This window comes from Giraffa tippelskirchi, chromosome 10, assembly GCF_054371585.1.
Source record: "Giraffa tippelskirchi isolate mGirTip1 chromosome 10, T2T-mGirTip1v1.2.pri, whole genome shotgun sequence".
Classification (NCBI taxonomy): domain Eukaryota; kingdom Metazoa; phylum Chordata; class Mammalia; order Artiodactyla; family Giraffidae; genus Giraffa; species Giraffa tippelskirchi.
In genome coordinates, this window is record NC_137284.1 from 10,864,626 (window position 1) to 10,876,663 (window position 12,038).

Sequence of the window (12,038 nt, forward strand, 5' to 3'; positions counted from 1 at the left end):
GGGGCGGAGACAGCGGCAGTGGAGTTCGCCGCGCGCGGGTGGGGAATCTCAGTCTTTTTGCTCGTGTCCACCCCTCTATCGTTGCGCTTGAGTCCCACCGGGCTTCCCCAGGCCTCGACATGTCGTACAACTACGTGGTAACGGCACAGAAGCCCACCGCTGTGAACGGCTGCGTGACCGGTGAGGCTGCCAGGGCAGGAGACCCCTGCGAGGGAGGGAACTGGGGGCAACCGCGGCCTAGGGAAGCCCGCGGCCCCCGGGTGGCCACCAAGCCCGCGGCCAGGAGCGGGCCCGGGGAATAGAAGGCGCTGGCTGCGGAAGGACCTCCCACAGTCTCCGACTTCAAAGAAGCTGTCTAAACACACGCCTTTTAGGGGAGTAGGCGCCTTTAGGGGAGTCAAAGCTGCTTTTGAGGGTCCACTGTCGTTCTCGGAGGTCACCTGGCCTCGAGGACAGGGACGGGCCCGGTGGCACAGAGAGTGGGGTATGAGTTGATTGTGCGGTGTTGGCTTGAGCCGCGAGATTGGCCTCGCGAAAGGGCGGTGGTGATGGCGATTTGGGGGCACGAATTTTCAAGTGGGGAGAGCCTGGGAGGTGCAGGAGGTGGAGGGATGTGAAGAATGTCCGCACTCAGGCGAAAGAGAGGAGTCCGCTTTGCCTGAGGCTGTTGTTTACAAGAAGGAGCTGCCGGGGAAGAGGGTTTAGAATGGCCCAGCCCAGTGCTGGGCTTGCCTTGTTTGTTTGTGCAAGAATTTTTAAGGACACAGATGTCCAGAACCCGGGAATAATCATCTTGAACCAAATTTTCAACAGAATAGGAAACTTTCAAACTTGTATTTTTATGTAAATGCTTGTCATGATTCCAAAAGAAAACTATTGTTTGGAGAGTTGGAGTCTGTGAAGGAGTGTGGATGGGGTTTTGGTAGACTGCTGGGAGGGCAAGCGGACAAACAAAGCAATATTTTAAGGTGAAGCTCTGAGAATTCTCTTAGTTTGATCTGGTCTGTTTGGTAAAGGTTTTGCGAAAATCCAACTAAGGAACTGACTAGAGAGGAACACTTTCTCCAGCATCTCTTCTTAATTAGAGGATGAGTCGGCTACTGCAATAGGAAAAGTGAAATTCGAGGGCACAGAGCCATCTGAAGGGTGTTCAGTCACTGTCAGTTGAAGGACATGCTGCTCTTAGGCCCAGGCTAGTTTTCGTAGGCTGATGAGGAAAGTAGCTTTCTTGAACGTATGGATTGAGACTCTGAGGATTTGTTGAGAAGGGAGAGAATGGAGGGAGCCAGAGAAATATGTGAAGTAAATGAGAATTCAGGAGGTTTTAGGTAGAAGTTAGGATTACTTAGTGCTTTGGCTTCAAAAATTAGAGGATCTGTTCTTGCAGGACACTTTACTTCAGCGGAAGACTTGAACCTGTTGATTGCCAAAAATACAAGATTAGAGATCTATGTGGTCACTGCTGAGGGGCTTCGGCCCGTCAAAGAGGTGGGCATGTATGGAAAGATTGCTGTCATGGAGCTTTTCAGGCCCAAGGTAAGTGCTCTGGGTTGGTTGGGCCCAGCAACAAGGGAGAACTATTGGTTGTAGTTGAGTTTATGTTGTTTTATGTCATTGCTCATTTAGGATGGGTGCAATAAAGCCTAGGAGAGAAACTTTTCTCTTTTTGAATGGCAGATTTCAGTTTATATTCTTATTTAATAAGTTTCCAAGAGATAGAAGGAGAAATTCACTGGGGAAAAAATTTATTTTATCAAGTTGACTTCTTTAGAAGAGAATATTAAAGCAGTTTGAACTGTGGGTCACCATCCTGTGGGCTATCATTGTGATTCAGAGAGTAGGCTCTGGAGTTAGGGCAGTATACTTTATTTCTTATTAAATCTAACTTTGGGTGTCACCTAACCTTTCAGAGCCTTATTTCTGCATCTGCAAAATGGGGATAACAGTATCCAATCTTCTGGGTTATTGTGAAGATGAACAGCACCTAGCTCATAATGAACATTCACTGTTACCACTTACCATCGAATTATTATCATTATTATAATCCAACTGCTTTCATCAAAATAGCCACCATGTTACTTCATTATGTGTTTATTGAATCTGATAAGAAAGCACTGGGTTCAAAATTTAAATTATAACCCTTTGAACAAAAACTCACTTTGTTGGGGTCTGTATTAATAAGTAAGAAAGACTTGGTAGATGCATTTGAGCTTCCCTTGTTCACAGTTTTTTTCTTTTTTCCGAGTACTTGGGAGGGATTAGTGGAGGCGTTACATTCATCTTTCAGAATTTGAATGGAATAACTGAGATTAGCTGACATGGAAGTAGATGAATACATTGTTTGTAGAGCAGAGATAGAGAATCATGAAAGTGGACTAAATGTTTACCAGCTTCAGTTCTGACCTTTTGTACACACCCTTAGGGTGTGTGTAACTCATATTGTTTATTAACATACATGCTCACCATGGATGTTTTCAGGGAGAATAGAAAATTCTTGAAGAATTTCATATGCTTAAGGAATGATGAAAGCCTAGATAGATATTCATGTTTTCAAAAGAAATCTATTTTGATAGTATGATGTTGGTTTCCAGGGGGAGAGCAAGGACCTACTGTTTATCCTGACAGCTAAGTACAATGCCTGCATCTTGGAGTATAAGCAGAGTGGCGAGAGCATTGACATCATAACTCGAGCTCATGGCAATGTGCAGGTGAGGTGGCTGCTGCAGACTGATGAGAGTTTTCCAGGTAGGGTTGTCATGATTCGGTGAAGGAAATTGAAGTACCAGCGCAGCTCTCTCTGTGTGGTTAGAGAAACACGGAGAAAACACTAAGGACTTCTGTAGTTTACTCAGATAGTTTACTCAGAATCCAAGGGATAAGGTAGGTAATAATACTTCATTGAGATTCAGTGTATTGCAAAAAAGCCTGCACTGACATTTGGGCTGGTTGGCATGTCAAAAAGATGGCACTCGTTTTACCACCACTCCTACTAAAGTCATCCTGGGAAGGTGGTACCCAGTGTTCTTTGTTACCCTAGGTGTTGAGGTTCTTCCCTAACCCCAGTTTTATTTCTCAGGACCGAATTGGCCGCCCCTCAGAAACGGGCATTATTGGCATCATTGACCCCGAGTGCCGAATGATTGGCTTGCGACTCTATGATGGCCTGTTCAAGGTTATTCCACTAGACCGGGACAATAAAGAGCTCAAGGCCTTTAACATCCGCCTGGAGGAGTTGCATGTTATTGACGTCAAGTTCTTATATGGTTGCCAAGCACCTACCATCTGCTTTGTCTACCAGGTACTGGAGCAGGAGGGGAGGGAGAAGCAGTGTGGTTTGGCACAGTGGGGAGTTCATTTTTGCTCATCACAATGACTGGATTTCATGGTAGGATGGGCTGAAGTGTTGAATGTATTTGTCCTGAAATGTTTTGAATGATGCAATTAGTATGTGTGAGGTTTTGGTTGCACCTTGAGAACAGTAGTACTTATTGTGGAGGCAAGAAGCAGTCAGGAGCTTGTAGCAGGCTTTAATCCTGAGATTACACTCTGGTTGTGCGCCTTGGAGATTTCGTAGAGTGACCCAGTTTATACTTTGTCACTTACTGGCATGCTAGGGGATTATTAAAATTTAGCTGTAGAGAAATGATCTGGAAATTGCCTTTACACGCAGTGAGAAAATGTCTTGGGGATGCTTTATGTGTCTTCCAAGAAGAAGTACATTTTGATCAGCACGCAACTTTTTGGTGACTGCTGGCTCTTGACTTCTATTTTAGTCTGTGCCTAAAACTTTTGTAGAGCTGATCCTGGGCAGCTGTTCTCTGGGCCAGATCTCTTGAGGGGGTGGGGGTGGGGGTAGGGTGGCAGAGCGCCAGACTAACACGCTTATATCTTGGTAAAATCTCAGCCTTTTAACAAAGAGCCATACAGCATGAGGTTATTCCATTAGCATGTGCTTGAATAAATGTTGGAAGGAAGCTTAGTTCAAGTCTAAGTATTGTGTGTGGGCATGTAAACACTTTGATAGCTGTGTTAAATATTGGAAGTAGAGATGTATTTTTGTATGTTGCTTAGTGTCACCTGAGCGCTACAGTTTTGATTCTGGTTGGTATAAAGTTCATTTGAATAGGTTGAAACCAGCTTTGGAGATTTTGTTTAATCTTGTTTATAATACATTAAATATCAGAGCTGAAATAAAAACTTAGAATTTCTCTCCCTTCTTCAGTTTTGTAAATATCAGGTCGTTAAGACATTGATGTTGGTTATTCAGGATTGACTCTGGGCAGGCTCAGGGCTGCCAGTTGTGAATGAGCTTCATTTCCATATGTGGGAAATGGAGGCCCAAATCCAAACCCCATCTTGAACATATGGTGAAGTTGAGTCTTACTCCTAATCATTGGTGGGAAAATCTTCATCAGCTATAAATTATTTTTTTCTCCTGTTTTGTGCTCTAAAGTTAGTTTGAAAACTACCACATGAGGGAGTTCCCTGGTGGTCTAGTGGTTAGGATTTAGCACTTTGACTGTCGTGGCCTGGGTTCAGTCCCTGGTCTGGGAACTGAGATCCTTCAAGCCCCGAGGCATGGCCAAAATTGATAAAAGAGAAAGGAAAATACCATGTGAAAGGTAGTCATGCACAGTGCGTCAGGAGCTATAACAGTGATCAAGATGTGGTCCCTGCCTTGAAACACACTGTCGGATTCCTTCCATAACTTCTCAGAGCCCTCTCTGGCCTTTGATGAGGCCGCTCTCCACTGGCCTCAGGCTGGCTCCTTTAGTCTCTTAAAAGTGACTTTGATAGTTCCAGGGCTGAAGTGAGTCATGGTTCAGAAAAAGGAGGGGAAGATGGTGTTGATGATGGCAGGGTTGGAAGTTTCGACTAATGTTAGAGGAGCTGCATGCTCTGTTTTCTACTGTCACCCCATTAGAATGTGTCTGAGATTGTATCAAACAAATTTTTAAAATTTGTTTAATGTATTTCACTTCTCAATGTGTTTGTTTTTCCTCTTTAGTTATTTTGTAAGTTCCTTGAAGGTAAGGAATAGAGGAGATATACACACACACACATACAAATGTACGTATATGTACATAATATTTCTGTAATGGTTAGTACAGTGTGACATGTTCATTTTTCTACTTTTTAAATCTCTTTGTTGGTTTCGTTGTTAGAAACAGTTGGCCTCAGTCGCAGTCTCCCCAGACTATCACAGGCCCAGCTGGTGGCTGTCAGCATGCTCATGGATAAAGATGGGGAGGCTGGTGTGACAGGAGTGTCCGGTGCTGTCCCTTTCAGGACCCTTCTCCAGCCCAGGGTTCACCCTTCCTAGGGACTAACGATTCTACTTTTCCCCACCTAGGACCCTCAGGGGCGGCACGTAAAAACCTATGAGGTGTCTCTCCGAGAGAAGGAGTTCAATAAGGGCCCTTGGAAACAGGAAAACGTAGAAGCTGAAGCTTCCATGGTGATTGCAGGTTTGTTGGGGGACGTAGGAAATAGGCCCTGCCCCAGTTCTCTGTTGTTCCTTCCCCACCTTCTCTGCCCCTTTATCTCTGTGCTCCAGTGCTGTTGAGCACACGCATTGTTCACCCCTCCCTTATGTCTCCTGTCTGTAAATGTGCTTCTCTTTGCTTTTTGCATTTTCATCTTCAAGATTGTCTTGTTTTTCACACTTCCCCCCCAAAGTATAGTTTTCCTTTCTTTGCGGTGGTGGATTTAACTAAAACAATGAGATTGACTTGCACATTGAGTGGCACAAGGAAATTAGTCTCATTTTATTGTTGGCAAAAATTTTTAAAAACCAAAAGAGGCAATAATGCTTATCTTATCTGGTTCCTTTATTTCCCAGATGAGGAAACAGGGTGGAGGGACTGGCCTGTGCCTGTACCTCACTGGCAAAGCCTGGGCTGCAGTCCAGGTCTCTTTGCTGTTTATCCTGTATCCTTCCTCAACACTGTTGTGTGTTTTACCCAGTAGAGAAGTTTTGAAACTCTTAAGTGTAAATTGGTTCTTATATATGGTAACCCTGATAATGGGGGAAGTTAAGCTAAGGAACAAGGGGAAAAAGGAAAAACTTTTAGATCAGACATTTAGAAGAGAAATGGGCAGAATGCATATGGAAGAACACTGGGAAGACTCCCCACCCTTCAGACCATGTGAACTTCAAAAAAGTGGCAGTAAAAATATTTATCAGGAGTACAGAGTGGGCAGCTTACAATTTCTAAGACAGGAATCTCAGGAAAAGGTTATCGTGTTCCCTGGACTTTGATGTCTAAAATAATGATTATCTTCCAGTTCGCCTCAGAGATAACTGGCTCAGTGCCTGAGTTGCCTCAGGGTTTGGCAGGTTCCAGATGCTGAGCATTCTAATGCTGCCCTCTCTCCTGCAGTCCCCGAGCCCTTTGGAGGCGCCATCATCATTGGACAGGAGTCGATCACATATCACAACGGTGACAAATACCTGGCGATTGCCCCTCCTATCATTAAGGTGAGCAGCATTCTTCTCCTTTTTTTCCTTCTGTTTGTCTCTCTCTCCTTACCCCCTCATTGGTCAGAAGGGGATTCACAGCTGTCACATTATTCACTATGTGTATGAGACTGTGTCGGTCGCTGGGAATACAAAGAGAGATTGGCTTGGTTTTGCTAACAAAGAGCTTGCTTGCTAACTAAGGGAGAGAGAATAAAGTTCAGATTATCCTTTCTATTCACTGGTGTAATCTGAAAAAAGGAGAAATTTGGATATTGAATGCTAATGTCATCAGAGCTCAAATCATGTAAAATAATAAAGTGAAAAATACATATAGACTGAAAACATTAGTCAGAAAAAAATTCACCTTAAGATATTGAGTCATAAAAAGGAAGCCTTACGTGCTTAGTTTTATCTTTTGAGGCTAAATAACAAAATCTGTGGTAGCATAGCCCAGGGAATACTTAGAGCTGTTTCCTCTTCTATATATTTGTTTTCCAGTAGAATAATATGTGAGTAAACATTTAAGCTCCTTGGAACATTGTCCTGAAAAATAAAACATCCCTGTTTTTGGTCACCTATGTGAGTTGAGTGGATTCCTTGCTCATGAAGTGACTGGATTTGGTAAAGGGAATGGTCTGCTCGGGTTTACTGTCTGGTGTGGAAGACGCTTTATATCGAATGACTCTGTCTTCCCTCTTGGCAGCAAAGCACAATTGTGTGTCACAATCGAGTGGACCCCAATGGCTCTCGCTATCTGTTGGGAGACATGGAAGGACGGCTCTTCATGCTGCTCTTGGAGAAGGAGGAACAGATGGATGGCACCGTCACCCTCAAGGATCTCCGTGTGGAACTCCTTGGGGAGGTGGGCCTTGTCCCTACTCTTACATTCTACTAGGTGCCTGGTGACCCCAGATGTGTGGTTCCAAACTGCAACTGGGAATTACATGAGTTGTCACCGAACAACAAATGCTCAGTCCTGCTGTGGGAGTTAGTTTTGGAATGAGTAGATTCTAGAGAATCTCAAAAGCAGTGGTGTGCTACCTCAAGTATTAAAAGAAAGAGAAACAGAAAGATACACTACAGAATTAAAGGTTAATCTAGGGCTGATACTCATTTATGGGAGGACATTCCAAAATAGTACTGTTAGGAACAACTCAGTGAGTTTTAGAGGTCTCCAGCTATTTGGAGCTGTTGGGATTAAAATGGTCATGAAGAGCAGGCACCTGCAAGACAAATTACAGATTTTTCTGACTATAGGGATGTGATAAAGGAAGAGTCACAAACTTCAGGGATTTAGGAACGTCTGTTGAGTGTTACCTGGGGATTTGAAGTGGAGACTTGTTTTGGGAACCATGCCTGCAGTTGTTGTTTTTCTAGGCACAGGTCTGAGAGGTGGGTAGGATCCCTTGTGAAGTACATTCTGATGTCTTCCATGCTGCTGATTTTCTTTTAGACCTCTATTGCCGAGTGCTTGACGTACCTTGACAATGGTGTTGTGTTTGTTGGTTCTCGCCTTGGTGATTCCCAGCTTGTGAAGGTGAGAAGACATTTTCTTCTTTCTGGCTTCTCTTTTGCAGTCTTCACTGCTTCTTCATCAAGTTTTTCCCCTGTGTTTGGTGCCACTCAGAGTTTCTTCAGTTCATCCATATCCCTATTATACACCTTTTTACTTGGTTGATGTAGCATCCTACCTTGATTAGCTTTTTGTCCTAAATGTTCATTCAGCAGTGTGTTAGGTTTTGTGGATACAATGGTGAGCAAGACTCAGCTTCTGCCTTCAACTAGATCATAGTCTAATATACTTTATCCCCTCTAGAATATGAGAATTTGAGCCTTCTCTGCAGAAAAATGCATGGAAACATTAATTTACAAATCCATCCATGGGATGCCAGATTAGAAATCCCTGACTGGTTAGGAGGTCACCTGTAGGATACCCATGTCCCTTAGTCAGCATTTCCCTTCTGGAAGCATCCAGTAGAGCACAGGAAGGGCAGACCTAGTAGGGTTGAGTTTCTTTTGGATGATAACTATCTCTCTAAGGTGCATCTGGAGCGTTCTAAGACTAAAATTGTTCTTTCTTTTTTAGCTCAATGTTGACAGCAATGAACAAGGCTCCTACGTAGTGGCCATGGAAACCTTTACCAATTTAGGACCCATTGTGGACATGTGCGTTGTGGACCTGGAGAGGCAGGGGCAGGGACAGGTAAGGGGTCATCCTGGAAAGGGGTAGTTGGTATGCCACTCAAACTGTGTCCTGAGTCTGCTTAGCTTGAATGGGAAATGTGCACTGAAGATAAGTTTTGAGAGCCTCACTCACTAATTCCATAGATGCAAGGATTACTGCCATTTATTGAATGCCTATCTTGGTCTGCCAGGCACTTTACATACATTATCTCGGCACCGTTTTAGATAGGGATTCTTGGCTATTTCAGAAGTGAGGAAACTTAAGGCCATGAAGGATTAAACAGCTTGTCCAGTGTCACATAACTACTAAAGGGCAAGCGTGTCTGCCCCTAGATCCTGTGCACTTTCTAGTAAACTAGGATCCCAGGAATGAAACAAATTTGCTAGGAGGAGTGGTAGGACCCTTTTGCTTCTTGGACTAGGGCGCCCTATCTGCTTGATAAATTTGAGAGATGTTGGAGGTCACCCTCTGCTAATTCTGCATCCTCAAACCTAGCTCCCCAGCAGAGGGTGCTTGGATTTAGGTACACCTTGTTTACTTTCTGAGCATCAGTGTAGTTGCCCCCATCTCTGGAGGGGGTTATTTAGAAACCTTTTCTCTACTTGCAGCTGGTCACTTGCTCTGGGGCATTCAAGGAAGGTTCCTTGCGAATCATCCGGAATGGAATTGGAATCCATGAGCATGCCAGCATTGACTTGCCAGGCATCAAAGGTAACCTTTCGGTGGACATAGGATGCAGATCTTATTTGAGTGACTTTGGCCTCATTACATGTCATGAAGACAGTTGGGAGCTAGAGGAATGCAAATCAAATGAAGAGGAAAAAATAGTTTTAATGCCAAATAAGCAGTAGAAGGTTAAATGTATTTAAAGATTCCAAAGTAAACTTAAAACAAAAAGATATTGACCAAAATTGGATAATGGAGTAGAGGAATGGGCAATTTAGTGGAAAATTTAACGTTGTTTATAAAAGGGAACTGATAGAATCCCTAAAGAAAGAGGAGACTGAGAATGTCATAGAATGAGATACATATCTAAGGTAACTTCTAGAACAAAAGTACAAATCTTCCCTAAATTCCAGGAGAACTGTAATGATCAAAAAGATCAAAGAAAGACTACATAGTGAAAGACTTTTTTAATATACAAACAATAGACATAACCTAAAATAATATGGTAGAACTCAATGTCAAACATCTGTATGAGCAACTGATATATCAGATATTTGCTATCAGTAAATGTAAATAGGCTAAAATCACCTATTATAAGAAGTAGATGATCAGATTGGCTCATAAGGCAAAAATTAATTCAAAGTAGTATATACAACACAACTTAAAAAAAGGAATTTAGAATATAAAAAAGTAAGAAGATGAGAACAGATTAAAAAAACAGGTTTATGAGTTAGGAAGAGATCATAAAACTACAAAACCCAAGAGAATGAATTGAATAGCTATAGACAATAAGAACTCATTAAGGTAGGATATAAAATTAATGTACTGAAATCAATAGCTTTCATGTAAAAACACAGTCAGTTAGAAGGTGTAGTAGAGGGAAAGAGCCGATTACAATAGCAATAAAAAGATAAAATACCACAGAATAAGTTTAACAAGAATTGTGCAAAATTTATTTAAGGAAAACTTGACAATACTCTTAAAGGATTAAAAGGATAGATTGATCAAATAAAAAAGACATGTTAAGGTCTTATAAATTAACATTATAAAGCTTTTTCTTTCTTTGATCTTTATATTAAAATATATTTCAATAAAAAATATCAGATTTTTTTTCTTTGACCTGGACAAGTCAGAAATCCAAATGGGAAGCAGAAGATGCAAGGAAAGGTAGGAAAAACTTAGAAAAGAACAATGAAGTGGGTCTAGTCCTACCAGATATTAAAAGATACTGTTAAACCTTAGAAATTAAAAGTGTGATTTTGGTGCACAAATAGGCAGGAGTCCCATGAGCAAACTCAAATGTCCAGAAATAGACACAATTGTGTATGGGGCTTTAGTGTAGGATAGTGGTGGTATCTCAACTCAGTAAGGTAAGGATGATTCTTTTGAATAAACAGTGTTGGGATAACTAGAGTCATTTGAGAAAAGATAAGTTTGGGTCCATACTGTACAATGTGTACATTGCTAGAATCTAAATAGATCAAAGACTTATGTAAAGAAATGAAGCCATGAAAAAGCTAGAAGAAGAAGTTGTTGATTTCCTTTCTAATTTTGGAGTGCGGAAAGTCTTTCGAACTCTGAGTCAAAAGTACAGAAGCCAAAAGGAGACTGATAAATTCAACAACATAAAAATAAAATACTTTGCTTGGTAGAAACGAAACACTATAAGCTAAGTTAGAAGAAATAGTAAATTAGATGAAAATATTTGTAGTTCATTTTACACACAAAGGCCTAATTTTTCTAATTGACAAAAAATTTCTAGAAAGACAACCAACTTTCCTGCCCCCAAATTGACAGAGTACACGAATGGACAGCTAACAAGCCTAACTCATAATAAGAAGTGCAAATCAAAACAAAGTAGTGATACTATTCTTCACCAGATGCCAAAATCTAAGTGTGGCAATGTCTGTTGGTGAGGCTGTGAGGAATGGCAGTGTCTACTGAAATTACAGCTGATTTACCCTGCAAGCCCAGTTCTGGGCATCTGAGCCATAGACCTTAATATATATAAGATGACGTAAATACAAGATTATTCATTGTGGTATTGTATATTATGGCAGTATATTGAAAAATCGTCCATTAGTGGGAACTTGCTGATAAACTAGTACATCCAAAATTAAATACTGTGCAGAGGTCAAAAACAAGGAACTGTTTTGTTTTGATAAGGACTCAGACATATATTAGATGAAAAAAACAATGTGTAGACAGTTTGTGAGAAGCTACTGTATTGGCTTGCAATACAGCATTTATCTTTTGAAAAGAATTGGAGGGATACATTATTATTTACTTATTTGGGGGCTAGGTTGGAAGGAGACGTCTAGGGGTGAGACTTCAGTGTTAAATATTTAAAAAATAAATTTCGACTTTGAGTCATAGAAATGAATTATCCCATCCAAAATCAAATGAAAAGATTTGAAATATCAAGTTCAAACAGTTTAGAAAATACCAAACTTCTTCAGAGTCTTGAAGCCAGGGAGAATCAGAGTGGGTATTTCATCTTAGGACTGACTCCAAGTTTCTTGCTCTTTCTATGGGGTTAGGCTGCTCCTTCATTAGACTGTGTGGAGCTGAGTGTTGGTCCTGCTGTGCCTCTTAATCTTTGATCTGTGTTCCAGGCCTGTGGCCACTGAGGTCTGATCCCCACCGGGAGACCGATGACACTTTGGTGCTCTCTTTTGTGGGCCAAACAAGGTAAGACGAGTCAGCTCCAAGCGTCCATGTAAA

The 12,038-nt window shown here is 41.8% G+C and overlaps 1 protein-coding gene across 8 annotated transcripts in view; it reads left to right on the plus strand.

The window, feature by feature from the left end:
- DDB1 (damage specific DNA binding protein 1) overlaps positions 1 to 12,038 on the plus strand; it is a 26,416-nt gene continuing 14,378 nt past the window's right edge. For 4 of the 8 annotated variants that reach the window (XR_014067545.1, XM_081536719.1, XM_081536720.1 and 1 more), the window contains exons 1-11: positions 1 to 180; positions 1,388 to 1,536; positions 2,592 to 2,708; positions 3,077 to 3,298; positions 5,354 to 5,468; positions 6,384 to 6,481; positions 7,167 to 7,325; positions 7,917 to 8,000; positions 8,550 to 8,666; positions 9,257 to 9,359; positions 11,930 to 12,005. Coding sequence is in view for 6 of the 8 variants with exons in the window: in XM_081536719.1 (XP_081392845.1) it covers positions 120 to 180; positions 1,388 to 1,536; positions 2,592 to 2,708; positions 3,077 to 3,298; positions 5,354 to 5,468; positions 6,384 to 6,481; positions 7,167 to 7,325; positions 7,917 to 8,000; positions 8,550 to 8,666; positions 9,257 to 9,359; positions 11,930 to 12,005 (1,301 nt within the window). In the remaining 2 variants the exon portion in view is untranslated. Of the gene's footprint in view, positions 181 to 512; positions 969 to 1,387; positions 1,537 to 2,591; positions 2,709 to 3,076; positions 3,299 to 5,353; positions 5,469 to 6,383; positions 6,482 to 7,166; positions 7,326 to 7,916; positions 8,001 to 8,549; positions 8,667 to 9,256; positions 9,360 to 11,929; positions 12,006 to 12,038 lie in introns of those variants that run through there. The other 4 variants (XR_014067546.1, XM_081536722.1, XM_081536723.1 and 1 more) reach the window with 1 other exon arrangement.